Source organism: Rattus norvegicus, chromosome 3, assembly GCF_021556685.1.
Source record: "Rattus norvegicus strain SHRSP/BbbUtx chromosome 3, alternate assembly SHRSP_T2T, whole genome shotgun sequence".
Classification (NCBI taxonomy): domain Eukaryota; kingdom Metazoa; phylum Chordata; class Mammalia; order Rodentia; family Muridae; genus Rattus; species Rattus norvegicus.
Genome location: NC_141536.1, coordinates 16703671 through 16717720, shown reverse-complemented (window position 1 = coordinate 16717720; position 14050 = coordinate 16703671). Strand labels below are relative to the sequence as shown.

Here is a 14050-nt window from a genome sequence, read left to right as displayed (position 1 = left end):
TAGGAAAATCCAAACCCAGCAGCAGCCAGGCCAGCAGCCAGGCACTCTGTGTACCTCCTGTATTCATGCTTAGGTGCTTACCACGTTTATGGTTTTGGTTTTGTTGGTTTTTTTTTTTTTTTTTTTTTTTTGACAACTGTGTTCTCATTAGGTAGTAATCTTCATGAGAAAAGAAGATTTTTCTCTTTCTAGAAGATGTCTCCATCTAGATTTCTGACAGGAAGTAACTATAGATTATAGGATTAAGAACGCTGAAATAATCTATTACAGTGTTAAAAAAAAATAACGTAACACATATGTAATGAAGCTGTAATTGCTAAACTCTTGGGAATGATTATACGAATCGGACACAGGCTGAGGAGATGCTCCATGTGTAAAATATCTGCTGGTGGACACAGTGGTGCACATCTGGGGCAGGCGCTGAGTAAGGAATGGACCAACACAGGCAGATCCTGGGCGCTCTCTGGCCAGCCTCACTAGACAAAATAGTAAGTGCCCAGTGTTTTGAGAAATTGTCTAGACCTAGGGTGAAAAAGCAACTGAAGGCGGCAATGGCCTCTGGCTTCACCTGTGTATGTGTATACGTGGGTCTGCATGTGGGTACCCCAGTTTTATTAGGAAGGTGTATAACTTTTTAATTATTTAAAAAAAAACTGTGTAATTTAAAATTATTCTAGGTGTTCTATAAAGCTGTCGTTTTTGTGCCTCAGAAATGAAAATGTGAGGGAAAACATGCTCTTTTGTAGATTAGATCTGAGTAGAGGTGAGGTAGCCACTGGGGAGGCTGCTCCAGGCTCACCCCTGGCACCTTATGTCTGTTCTTGCTCAAGGGGAGAAAGACCTAGAATATTCATGCATCACATGCTGTACATCCCATTTTCCTAAGTCTCAAACAAAGGAATCTGCTTTTTTTTTTTTTAATTTATTTACTTATTTTTATACAAGTACACTATAGCCATCCACAGAGCAGAAGAGGCCATTGGATTCCATTAAAGATGGTTGTGAGCCACCATGTGCTTGCTGGGAATTGAACTCAGGACCTCTGGAAGAGCATTCAGTGCTCTTAACCTCTGAGCCATCTCTCCAGCCCCAGGAATCTGTTTTAAAGGGAAAGGAGAAGATCCTTTAAAGTAATCCCTCATTAGGACTATGAATTTGCTGGTTCCAAACAGCAGGGGGTGCCAAAGGGATCACTATTAGTCCCAGGAGATAGCCAGGAGAGGGAGATTAGAAACACTTAGGTTAAACCTGAGTGTGTGGGCTTGCCCTCAGCTCTGGGCCTCAGGACCATGGACCCCGATGGACACACGCTCGTCCCCACTGCAGTCCTTAGCATCTCCTCCAATGGAAAGTGGAGGCAACAATTCACAGCAGGATGAGCCATGCTGGTGCCAATCATGCTAACTGCTGTTTGCTACAAACGGTGCGGACTCCTGAAGCAGCATTTAGACTCACTGCTGCTCTGATCAACAGGCTTTAAGAGCAGTAGTTAGAACTCCTCTGGGTCTTGTTAGGCAATCTATTAATAAAGTCAGATGTATCACTACATGCAGAGTTGTTTAATGATCTGTTGACTTTCAATATGAGAGTCTTTATATTCCAATGAATTTTATTTTATGTATGTACATACACTTCTCTGAGAGTGGTTTTTTAAGGCTTTACCAGATTGACAAAAACATAGAGTAGGCATAGTCTAAAGGAAGGCAACCGAGGAAAAACAGATAGAATCTGAACCAGTTGGAGAAAAAAGCATTTTACGTCACAATAGAAAAATAGCCACAATTATGCATTTGTATTAGGTTGGTATCCTTGACTAGAAAGGGGCAAACCCAGATAATGCTTCCTAGGCTCTTAGTCACCACTGCTCCCAGAGGTCATCTGTAGACATGCTGTTCCCGGATCCATCTCAGTCTACCACTGCTCAACAGGCTGCACATGTCCTCGGCACAGAAGCACCAAACGGCAATGCACATGGTCCCCAAGTGTTTTGCAGGTAACCATGTGAGCAGATGTTCCAGGTAACACATATACGTCACCTGATAAACAATGCCTGAAGGTCAGGGTGACACACTGAGGAGATAACAGGGAGTACTCACATTCGAACAAAGAGCGACTCTTTGGAGGTCAGACCAGGGGAAGAGTACTTTTCAACCAGGGCCAAAGTACTGAAGCCAAACTTATGAATGGGTTCATTGGAATCCAGCGGTGGGAAATCCGTGTCCACCTCCCCATCATCCTCAGCAATATGCAGGCAGTAGGCACTGACGTTGTCACTGAAAGCAAAACCAGAAAGGCAAGTGAGTGCTGCAGGGAAGGGACACTAAAGACAGTATGGCCCAGCCAGCACACCAACCCTGCTGCTCTCTATCCTCGGCCCAGGATATGCTGAGAATCCCTAACCCTTGTTAGCAAGACAAAGGTGTCTTCACATTGTGTCATTTCTCCAACATTAACTGGACACTTACTAGAGATAAGACCTAGAACTCAGTCCCTGAGATGAAAAGTGAAAATTAATGTCAGCTTTAAAGGAAGGCCATAGCACAGAGGGGGAAGTAAGCACTACAGCACTGTAGAATACACTCACAGACAAAGAGAAAGGTACTGCTGGAGAGCCCCTGATGCACACACAGGTAAGCCTGGTAACCAAGACCAGCCACACACTTCTTTCCCTAAAAAGTAACTGCCTCTTCGGGTAGGCTCTGACTCTATTACACCACAGCACCTTAGCTGAACAAAAGCAAATGGCCTGACTTATCCTGGCGCTCAGACCTGGTCCTCTGACTCCTTCTGGACATGTTCTATTTCTCTATCATGTCTAGCCAGAACTTCCAGATTCTAGTCTTGCCCTTTTACAATCAACAAACACCTTTCCCCTGAGGGACAATACAAAGGCAATTTATTCACACTGATAGGACACCAAAACAATTCACAAGTTGAGATTAGGGTGGATGTAGTTGGTGGAATGCTCATCAGGCATGTATAAAGTCCAGCACTTAATCCTCAGCACTGCAAAACTCAGATGTGGAGGTACAGTCCTGTAATCCCAGCACTCAGAGGTAGAGGCAGGAGGATCACAAGTTCAAGGTTATCCTTGGCCACATAGCTAGCAGGCCTGGGATACTGAGACCTTGACAGTGCATTAGTGAATGTGTAAGTAAAAGAATGCTGAAAGCATCGGCATGCTTCAGAGCAGGCTGGGACACTGCAAACCTGCTAGCAAGTAGGCAGGCTGGCTTCAGAAGCATAATCTAATAGTTCAGAAGGCAGGAGAACTCTAAATTCTGCAGCTCAAATTTGAAATTTTAATTATGTGATTGATGCTTTAATTAATTAATTCCAAAGTGTATGCTAATTGTTTAATTGGTTGCTTGATCTATATAGATCATTTTTTGAATTAAATGAGTTGATTTACAAAGTTTATTGATTGGATGTGACAATGAATTATTGTGCTGACTACCTGATTTGCAATTTTCCCAGTTAATTCACAATCTTTAGCTGCAATTCTGTGTACTGAGAGAGCCTAATTCAGGGAGTCTACACTCAGTGTGTCTGTCAAGGCTGGGAAGTATTTATTGTATAAAACAGGTAATAGGGACAGATGAAAATTAATGGAAACATAAATCTGCTAAGTGGATTGATAACGTTACATTGTCACTTTAGATTACACATGTTTGCAATGTTGGTAAGAAATACAAAGTTCTTGTCTGAGTGCTGGGAACTTCTGGATCTTTACAGCAAGCTGCCCACCACAAAGTGTGTGCAGAGACAGACACTCTTTAGATGCGGAAATGGCGTAGGAGACCCAAGTTAGATTCTCAGCTCCATGGCTCTTGGGCTGTATGAGTTCAGAATAAGCTTCATCAATAGTCCTGTTTTCCATCCATAACAAGGTTCTAATTCAGGATCAGAGTCAGTGATGCAGATAGAGCCTAGCACACAGAATCTAAAGATGGGGTGATTAGAGTAAGGTCAGATGGGAACCAGCTTGAAGAGCTCTATCAATCCTTAAGTTACAGACGCACAGAGGAGCAATAGGGCAGCTCATTCTGGGTAGGAGGGTCTCTGGGTTGAATGGGGCTGCTGTGTTGCAGCCTTGGGGCTGGTGTGCCTCTAAGGTTTTATGAGCAGGGCAGATAAGATGAGACAAGCAAGAGACAGGACGGATTATTTTTTGCCATGCAAATCAATCTGAGAGATGTCGGTGATTCCCCAATACCACAGAGGTTCAAGGGCAAATAATAAGCCTATTATTATTGATCAAAGCAGAAAGCCTAATATTAATATCAGAAGAATCCTGCTTTGATTGTCATGGGACACTCCTGAGTCTCCACAAAAACAAACTCAACAAATACCATAAGCTCAGGTCTGAGAGTAAACCAAAGGGTGTGTGTAGCTCACTAATCCTGAAATATAAACCAGTAAGTAACTCATTCAAAGGCATCTTCCATGTTTTCTCTGTCAGAGCCCCATCTGAAGGATGCCTCTTGTATAGTACAAGAGGGGTGAGAGCATCAGCAAAGTTTAGCAGCAAACAAGGTTCTAAGCCCTCAACTAAAAACATCTAAGGAGGTAGTGACTAAATATTCCTCTCTACTGCCTGCTGGTTCCCTTGTGCTCTCTCTTGTGGAACTGCTTGGGGTGCCTCATGAAGTGCTCCTGAGACACGGCAACGTCACTGGCTATATGCACTGGGCATTGTGCACCACACTCTGGGCAAACTGGCTTTGACACAGCCGCCAAGCTTTCACATCAGTTCAGTGAGACCAGTCACTGTTTCTATTTTAAACACTAGGAAGCTGAGGCTTATTGAGGCTAAGTGGCTTGTTTAACATTGGATGGCACATAAATTTCAGCAGAAACTGGTGGCATTTTGAAATGGGAGGGGGAAAAAAGCAGCTCTGGTCCCTGCCAAGGGAGTCTACAAATACCACAGGGCCCCTTCCTGTGTCTCCATTCTGAATGAATGACATCTGTTCTGCGTGATGACTTACCAAATCTCTCTGAGCTCCACCTTGTGTGAGAATGGGTTTCTTGATGTCTCTACAATCATTTGATCTCTGACAGAATCCAAGTGCATTTATAAAACTGTTTCTAAACATCTGTGACCACACAGCTCCCTTTACCTACTTGTGCATCTACACTCCCAAAGAGCATGGACTCTTCACACTTACTGAAGAGTCAAATAGCTGGCACTTAGAAGTACTTAACAAATACTTGTTAAATGAAGGAGTACATGAATGTGTGGATAGAATCACTCTGAACAAAAGTAAAAGATACTATTAATGAGGCAGAAGAGGGGTGGAGTTGTCAGCTGACCTAGTAGGAAGCTCTGGCATTATACAGCCAAAGACCAAAGCTTCAGATAAGGGAGAAAGCAGCAGAAGTCAAAGTCAAAGGATTTTTTTTTTTTCCAGGCAGGGCCTCATGCAGCCCAGGCTGGCCTTAAACTTTCCATATAGCCAAAGCTGGCTTTAAGCTCCCAACTCTCCTGCCCCTAACACCAGAGTGCTGACATTGCTGGCACATGTACCACACCACACATGGCTTTTTAAAGGGATGGGGGAGGTGTGGCACCAAGCATGGATTCTTAAGTAGGGGAGGACATTTCAAGAGATGAGTCCGACATCCCATTTTTTGATGGATAAAAACAAGAAATGATTGCAGCTTTATAAGGAATTGAGTTGTGTTCACAAAGACTATAAACTGTATTCCAAGTCTATGGAAACATTTGTCACGTGGAGTTTTTCTTTCTACCTTCTGTACTTTCCAAACGTCCTGATGTCATTTTCATTTCCTTGTAAGAGAGTTAGGTCACCTGCGACAGGTGACCTTCCTAGCCTTGAACTGCAGTCACGTGTGTGGCTTACAATCCCTCAGCACAGACACACGTTCCATGTGTTCACTGTTTTATGAAACTGGAATTACAGAGGAAATAATCCTAGCTGCTGCACAGGGTCTTATAAAGATTAAATTACTTTATTCACTGCAGTGTCTAGCATGAAAAAGGATTCTCATTTTGCAAGATTTCTTCAACAAGTCCTCATCTTCTGGTTACAGCAAGGCACAGAGAGCACGCGGCAGACAAGTCTACATCCCTGTCCGACTGGTACCTGAGGACAGACAGTTCAGACTAACAGCAGGAAGAGAGAAACAGGAGGCCGAGTCCTAGCCATTGGTGGGCCCAGGAGGAGAGACAGCTAAGCTGTAAGAGGACGGGGCTTTAACACTGAGCGGGAAGGAAAATGGAGCCTGTGGTCAGAGCCTTGGGGCAGGAGAGACAGAGACGTGTGCGCAACCTTCAGTGAGCATAGCAGCTTGGCCTCACCTACCTGTGCATCAGTAACTGCTGTCAATTTTTTTCCCATTGGGAAAATGTATTTCACTGAGTTGACCAATATTTATTTTCTGTTCAAAGGCTGGTTTGGCTTGTATGAAGTGACAGAAGCCGGCAGCCTATGGACAGATAACATTTAATTCATACACAAGAATTCAGAAGTGTTCCAGGAAGTATCCCAGATTTTTCCCGATTTTATCTGGTGTGTTCATAAAAATTCACCCTTCCTTGGAAAGGCGGGGATCCTTTGGAACGTGATGACTGTAGACAAATGCTTACTGCTTGGTTTTGCTTTCACACACAGAGCGCTCAGTACCAGGGTCCTGGTGGGTACAGTGATGGCCAATCAATACTAAAAGTCTGCTGGGCATTGGTAAGGGGGAAGCAGGAGATTACAGAGAGGTTGTAACTCAGAGATTGATCTCTGAAGTCAGAGGAAAAAATTAAGACTGTCAAAGTTTCTATTTCTCCAAAACTCACATAAAGTGAAAGGTAAGAATGCTCAATATTATTGTAAGGTTCAAAGCACAGCAACCTCACACAGAAGTGGCTCTAAGTTCCCCAGGACAGCAGCTCCGGGGAGAAAATACCTGCTGGCTGCTATCTGCCCTACACTCTGGGAGCTTCTGTCTCTTTGAGCCCAAGGGCCTTCCCGTGCAGCCGGCCTTGCTCCACCATGAGAGGGTCCAGTTGTTTCCATACCATGCCATACTGCTGTACAGAGCTGTGTGGTCTTGCACATGTTTACGATAACTGCATTAACATTCTTATTTGCTAATTCTATTGTTTCTGTACACTGTTCTGAATTAGTCTTCCAAATAAATTTACAGAAATGTGGGATTCTGAATTTCACAGACACATAGTCTATCATAAACTTTTCCTGTAGACCTTCTTTCAAGCCCACTAGCAGTAGGACATTGCAGAAACATAAATGGGGAGCTGTCACCTCCTGTATAAAGCCTTTTCCTACCTTGGAACCTATCTTCTATAAGAACACATTTTCCACTGTGCTCTGCTGCCTTCTATTCCAGAGCACACACCCTGGGCTGAGTCAAACCTTCTAGCAGTCCCCTCACCAGGTAATGTCAGTCCCATCTCTCTGTGGGCTATCAGCCTGGAGGCACCATGTTCCTAGATGGTCAAGTCACTATAATTTAGCTCAAGCCTCATTACTGCTTCCCTGACCGCCTCCTACCCCAGTACAGTATAGAGCTCTAGGCAGAACCATCTTGGGCAATCCTTATTCCCGTGTCCCTGGAACTCACTGTTCTGCAACTCTCAGTGATACAGAAGTGAGCATGGATGATCTGATATCTGTCTGAACCAACAACCTGAGCCTTAAGAGCACAGACTTGATTATTTGTACCCCACTGCCCAGCACAGGGTTTGGGATGGTGTCAACAGCATGCAATGTTGAGGGAGAGTAGGCAGGCAGGGTCTCTGCTATGAGCTGTGGCTATGGCATCTGTCTTAGGGTTTCTGGTAAATAAAGGTCTGGAGAGGCAGAAGCTTGCTTTCTCAGACTCTTAGAGAAGGCTTCCCTTGCATGGCAGGGCTGAGTCATTTGTAGCTCTGAAGGTTCCCATGTGTGCACTCCCACATGCTTCCCATATCCCTCACTGTGCAGTCTTCAGGACTGGGACACAAGCTCAGAGATACCGTGCAGACTCACACCTGTGCTGCAGCTCTTGAGACGTCTCTGGGACATTCTTTGAGTAAGCTAAGCTCTCCATCTGCCCCAGCTCTGAACGTCTTTGTTTTCTGGGACCCTGTGTTTTAACATGACTCCTCAGTGGCCATGTTGAAGGCTTTTCTCTTCTCACTAACCCGAGGCTTCAGTAAAAATCTATTCAAGTAAGTCCCCCAATTCATACTCCCGGTTTGTCTCCCTCTCCTTTCAACTCCAGCAACCAAATACATCAAATTAACAGGTCAAAGACTAAATTTGCAGCACCCTGCCCCTGCTCTCCACACTGTGAAAGCCAACCAAGGCTACAGTAAGGCTCCCTCTCTCACCATAGAGACCACAGCACATAGGCCAAGTCTGAAATCTAGGCCATCATCTTGGGCACTGCTTTCTCCCAGATGCCCCTTATCCAAGTCACCCCCACATGCTGGGAGTTGTACCTCAGATACTTTAGAAGCTACCCACTCCTCTTAATCTAATCGCCCTCTTCTCCCTGCTTTCTCTGTGCTGCAGTCACAGCAACCTACTGCTCCTTCGGGCCTTGGCTGTGTGGCCACACTATTCCATCGAGAGACCTCTCTTGGTGCAGAGGTTTCTGCTGTCCTTTCTCAGGACATCTTTCCCTGAGAAAAGCACCCAGGGATGGCATCCTTCCCTTAAAGCATTGAGCTGTTATGTGAAAAAGACTCAGCGCTATAAATCAGCAAGTGCCCAAGACAGAGCAAACACTCGGTGAATGCCGGAGAGCTTCAGGGATGCATGCAAGAGAGAAGTGAAATGAGCCAGGTACAAGTGCCATTGCTTGGTAATCTCTTCTACCCAACACACTCCCTGTTTCTGAGTGAAGTGACAACATTCCTCCTTCTTACCAACATTTTACCCTTCTTCTATATCTAGGCCCTACGGTTCCAGAAGGAATAAAGGTGGTAAAGTCTTTAAATATCAGTGGCTGCCAAAGATGAGCAGGGAGTTACATAGATGATGTCAAGAGAAGAAGGCAGAAAGGCATATCTGACGAGAGAATAGTACACACAAGGAACTGTTGCCAGTTTAAAATGTGAAGCCTTACCATGCATAGGACTGCAGTTGGAATGCAAAGGGGGAAGGCTACTGAAGCGAATCACACAGTTAAGCAAAGGCTCTTAGAGAGGACTAAGGAACATAGAGTGGAGGTGGTGATCTAGAAAGGTGAGGAGAGTAGATTGAGGACACCTCAGAGAGAGATGAGAGGTGCAACCTGCCTAATACTGCCATACACTTATCAGATACCAGAGTACCACACCACAGTACAACCACTTGCAATAGAGAGTGCTAACTGACAGCCCTGTGTGAATGACTGCTAGAAAACTGTGGGCTATGCATTTTCTCAGCTTAAAAAAAAAAAAAGCAACAAAACAACAAACCAATCTGTTTTAGTCTACACTATATTTTACACTCGAGAACACTACTGTTTGGAGCCTAAGTTGGAACAGCCTGCTGCAGTAACAAGAGGTTTAAAAACAAGACCACGGCTCTGTATTTTACACTTTTTTTAAAAAAAAAAGATCTATTTATTATATGTAAATACACTGTCACTGTCTTCAGACGAACCAGAAGAGGGCATCAGATCCCATTACAGATGGTTGTGAGCCACCATGTGGTTGCTGAGATTTGAACTCAGGACCTCTGGAAGAGCAGTCGGTGCTCTTAACCACTGAGCCATCTCTCCACTACTGTATTTTACACTTTTAACTACTATATTGCACTCTGACAAAGAGAAGAGAAAAAGATGCTAATATGTTTCAGAGCGTCTATGAAAAATGATGTTTAATGCTTAATGAGATTAAACTCTTAACCTACAAAAATCACCAACTCTCCTCAAGGCCTGTAGATGCCGACATTGAGACTAGCCATGCAAACCTATCACAGATGGGACTTGGTACTGCTCGGCTAGACCAGTGCTTGGCATACTCAGCACTGCTCAGTTACAAGCTGTAAGTGGCTGCTATGCATTTCTCAAATGGCATGTCTGGGTGGCATTAGATTGCAAATAGATACCACATATTATAATTTTACAAGCATAACAAGATTTATAAGTGTGTTTTATGTATCAAAATGTATATAGTGATGACAGGTGTGTGTGTGTGTGTGTGTGTGTGTGTGTGTGTGTGTGTGTGTGTGTGTGAGTTTGTCCTTTTAAAGACAGGGTGCCCAGTAGCTTACAGTGGTCTGCAACTCCCTACCTCATCAAGAATGCCTCTGAACTGATCCTCCACTGTACCTCCCCAGGGCTGGGAGCACAGGCTGGCTCCCTCGTGATGCTAGGGATGGGCCTCAGGGCTCCCTGCATGGTAGGCAAGCATACTCCCAACTGAGCCGCACCTCTACAACTACATCCCAATGCCAAAAATGATACAATTTTGAACAAAATAAAATACATTATATAAAATTTAAGTTCATCTGCTAATTTTAAAAATGTGACCACTAGAAAATTTGAGATTGTGAACGTGCCGTCTGCTTTCGGCTCGCTTTTCACTTCTGAACAATGTGGCCCTGCAGCCCGGTGCCCAACTACTGAGCATGGTGGTAACATCACGCTGCCCAGGACTACAGGAACCCTACAGGCTTCCAGCAGCTCACCTATCAGCAGCCTGATAAACTAACGGTAGAGACTGAGCAAAGCCTAAGGGACTGCAGAAAGGAAAGACGGGAGTGGGAGGGGTGCCAGTGCACACGGGAGTCAAGACGTATGACCAAAGTCTGTGCACAGACGAAGGGAATAACCGAAGCTTACCCTTGAAGAAGCCCTTAAATTATCTATAAAGCAGAGTAAGCATGGCTCTGTGTAAAGAGCAGGTGTATATCTCAAGTTCCTGACAGGTAAAACCTCACTGAGCTTTCTTCTTCTCCCACAAATGGGTGTTATTCAAAAGATATTGTTCCATTCCTGAATCTAATGGAGAAAAACAAACTAAGGAATGTTTTTAGCAAATCTTATAGGCCAGAAGCAGTCAGTTGGTCATCAGCGCAGGGGCAAAGGCAATTTAATGGAGAAGAACAATCATTTTACAAATGGTGCTGGAGCAACAAAGGTATCCACAAATAAAGCAGGCATCCAAACACAGCTCTCCCTCCAGGCTATCTAAGCCATATTCCTTTCAGTGCCTTCTTGCAGCACTGGGGATTGAACCCAGGACCTCACTCCTTGTGCATGTTGGGCAAGTATTCTACCACTCAGATTCACCCCCAAGTTCAGCTTCATAGATCTAAATATAAAGCACATAATCACACAGCTTCTAGAAGGAAATACTTCTGGGAGAAAAGTTTATGTGACCCTGAGTATACTGAGGACCTTTTAGATCCAACTCCAGGATCAGCCAGACGGCTCAGCAGCGAGGGTGCTCACCATCGTGGCACATGTACGTACACACACACACACACACACACACACACACACATACACACACACAAATGTAAAAACTTAAATAAAATGGACAGAATACCAAAAGCATCATCTATGAAAAAAAGAGCTGGCAAGTCCATAACACCTAGGACATCTGCTGGGTAAGAGATGCTATTAAAAGGAAGGAAAGCCCTGGGTTCGGTCCCCAGCTCCGAAAAAAAGAACCAAAAAAAAAAAAAAAAAAAAAAAGGAAGGAAGGAAAGGCAAAAAACACACATTGGGAGGAAAGTCTCTGCAAAGCATCTGAAAAGGAACCGTATCTAAAAATTATATCTAAAAATACAAAGAATTCTTAAAATTCAACAATAAGAAAACTTAATCTCAACAGGAGCGAATTCTCTTACAGCTCATCCATGCAGCCAAGCAGCAACCAAACATAAACGGCTCCGCCCCATTCATTAGGGACTGCGAATCGGCATGAGATGACCTCTGCACACCCCTAAGAATGGTTCAAGTCCGAATGCCAGCTGCACCGAATGCAGGGGAGACTGTGGCCAGCACAACTCTAGCTGCTCACCGATGGGAAGGCCAAAAGCCACAAGCCTTCCAAAAGACAGCTAGCGACAGAGTCTTACTACACAGGCTTACCTGACCATGCAACCCAGAACTGTGCTCCTAGGTACTTGTCCCAATGAGATGAAAACTCTCACACACACAAAACCAGCATGGGAACAGGTACAACAGCTTTCTACATAATGGCCAAAAAATTCAGAAGGAAGAGCTATTCTTCAATGGAAACACAAAAGAGGGAAAACAGTGTATCTGCTATAAAAAGAAATGAGGCAGCTGGGCATGGTGAGCACCGGCGCTCTCAGCACTCAGGAGATCGAGGCTTGAGGGAGTGTGTGAGCCCAGGAGTCTGGTTAGCCTACAAAGTAAAAAGAGATCTTAAGAGAGGAGCTTTAATCTGTGCCCCTTAATCCTTGAACCAAATAGTCAAAATCCAAGGCAACCTGGAGAGATTTTCCCCCCTCAAAATCATGGACTACATACAAAGAAGTTACAGTAAGGCCTCCAAATCTAAACAAAACTTTGTAAGGCACAAAATTTAGTGACTGTGAATAATGAAGCCTAAACTGTTCAATCTGGTCTTGTAGACAGACGTAGGTAATTTCAGTTAGTCTTTCCACTGTTTCTCTCACAATCAGTATATCAAAATCAGGAGGAAATCAGGCTAAATCCTACAGTCAGATCTTACACAACAGTTAACAAACACGGGAAAGAATAAAGAATGCCAAGGATTCCAGCCAAATTCTGCACTCCTTCCCTGGAGCAAGTCGGGTGCTGCACTTTTCATAGCACAGGGCGGTGGAACAATACTCGTGTATAAATGGTTTTCACGACAATCAAACCAAAATCAGAGGAGAGCTCTTACAAGCATCTAGCAATTTGTGAATGAAGTGTTCTTCCACAGCGTAGCCCACTGGGAAAGACCAAAAAAGGATGTATTCCAGGGCATCAACACTAACAGGCTGAAAAGAATCCTTCCCACACAGCCCCACAGGAAGGGATTTCTGAGATTTATTTTACAGACTGCCTTACACTAAAAAGGACTAAGAATCTAGTGTCACAGACAAACTGCAAAACCCTGAAAGGCCTGTGGCTTAACTTGGTAATTCAAAATGCAATGGGGGAGTGGAGGAGGGGGGTAAGGCACAGGCTGGTGTGACCACTGAAGTGTCAGCAAGCCGGGCTCAACCACAGACATTGACAAAGCGGTGGAAAGATAAGGTAGGAGATCACCTTAGGAGTGTCCCAGGATACACATAACCTAAGCTGATCACCTATTTGACCCTTCCTTTCAGGTTTCTTTTTCTAAAAAATCTTTTAGTTTTGGAGAAAAAAAAAAAGCCTTTTCTTATCAACTATGAAAGAAATAAGGAAGCTAAATCATTTTAGATTACCAAATGAAATACATATAATTTAAAATATGAAAAATTTACATTAAATGCATTTTACCACAATTTCAATTCTCTAAATATGTATGCCAGGAACAGGTTTTCAGGAATGCTAGCCTGGATGACCACAGTTTTTAAAATTTATTCAAATTAAGATTTGAATTTAAAAGGTTCTTCTTTTAATTTGTGGTAAGGCGGACATTTTAAAGTTCTCTTACTTGAGTGTGTTGCATCAATATGAATAACTCAGTGTGTAGTACTGTGCTATTTAATCAGTGAACTGAGAGGCTGTTAAAAGTAGATGCTTGGGGCTGGAGAGATGGCTCAGAGGTTAAGAGCACTGACTGCTCTTCCAGAGGTCCTGAGTTCAATTCCCAGCAACCACATGGTGGCTCACAGCCATCTGTAATGGGATCTGATGCTTCATGCTGGTGTGTCTGAAGACAGAGGCAGTGTACTCATACACATAAAATAAATAAATCTTAAAAAACAAAGAAGGCAGATGCGTTTAAGCCTAGTGTTCTGTAGAATAGCTTCGATACACAAAGGATTATGATCCCATGTATTGCTCTAATACACTCTCTGTTTCTCTCTTCTTAAATAATGTATTATGACTTTTTATGGGCTTCAAACTACTTCCCCCTACTCCTAATTGTTCTTACAAATGCTCCCTGGTCCATAGTATTCTT

General features: G+C 43.8%; 1 protein-coding gene across 41 annotated transcripts in view; it reads right to left on the bottom strand.

Moving 5' to 3' along the window:
* Positions 1–14050, bottom strand: part of Mapkap1 (MAPK associated protein 1) — a 201073-nt gene that overhangs the window by 95962 nt on the left and 91061 nt on the right. For all 41 annotated transcript variants that reach the window (XM_087651385.1, XM_087651396.1, XM_087651390.1 and 38 more), the window contains 1 exon segment: positions 2097–2273. In XM_087651385.1, coding sequence (XP_087507511.1) covers positions 2097–2273 — 177 coding nt within the window.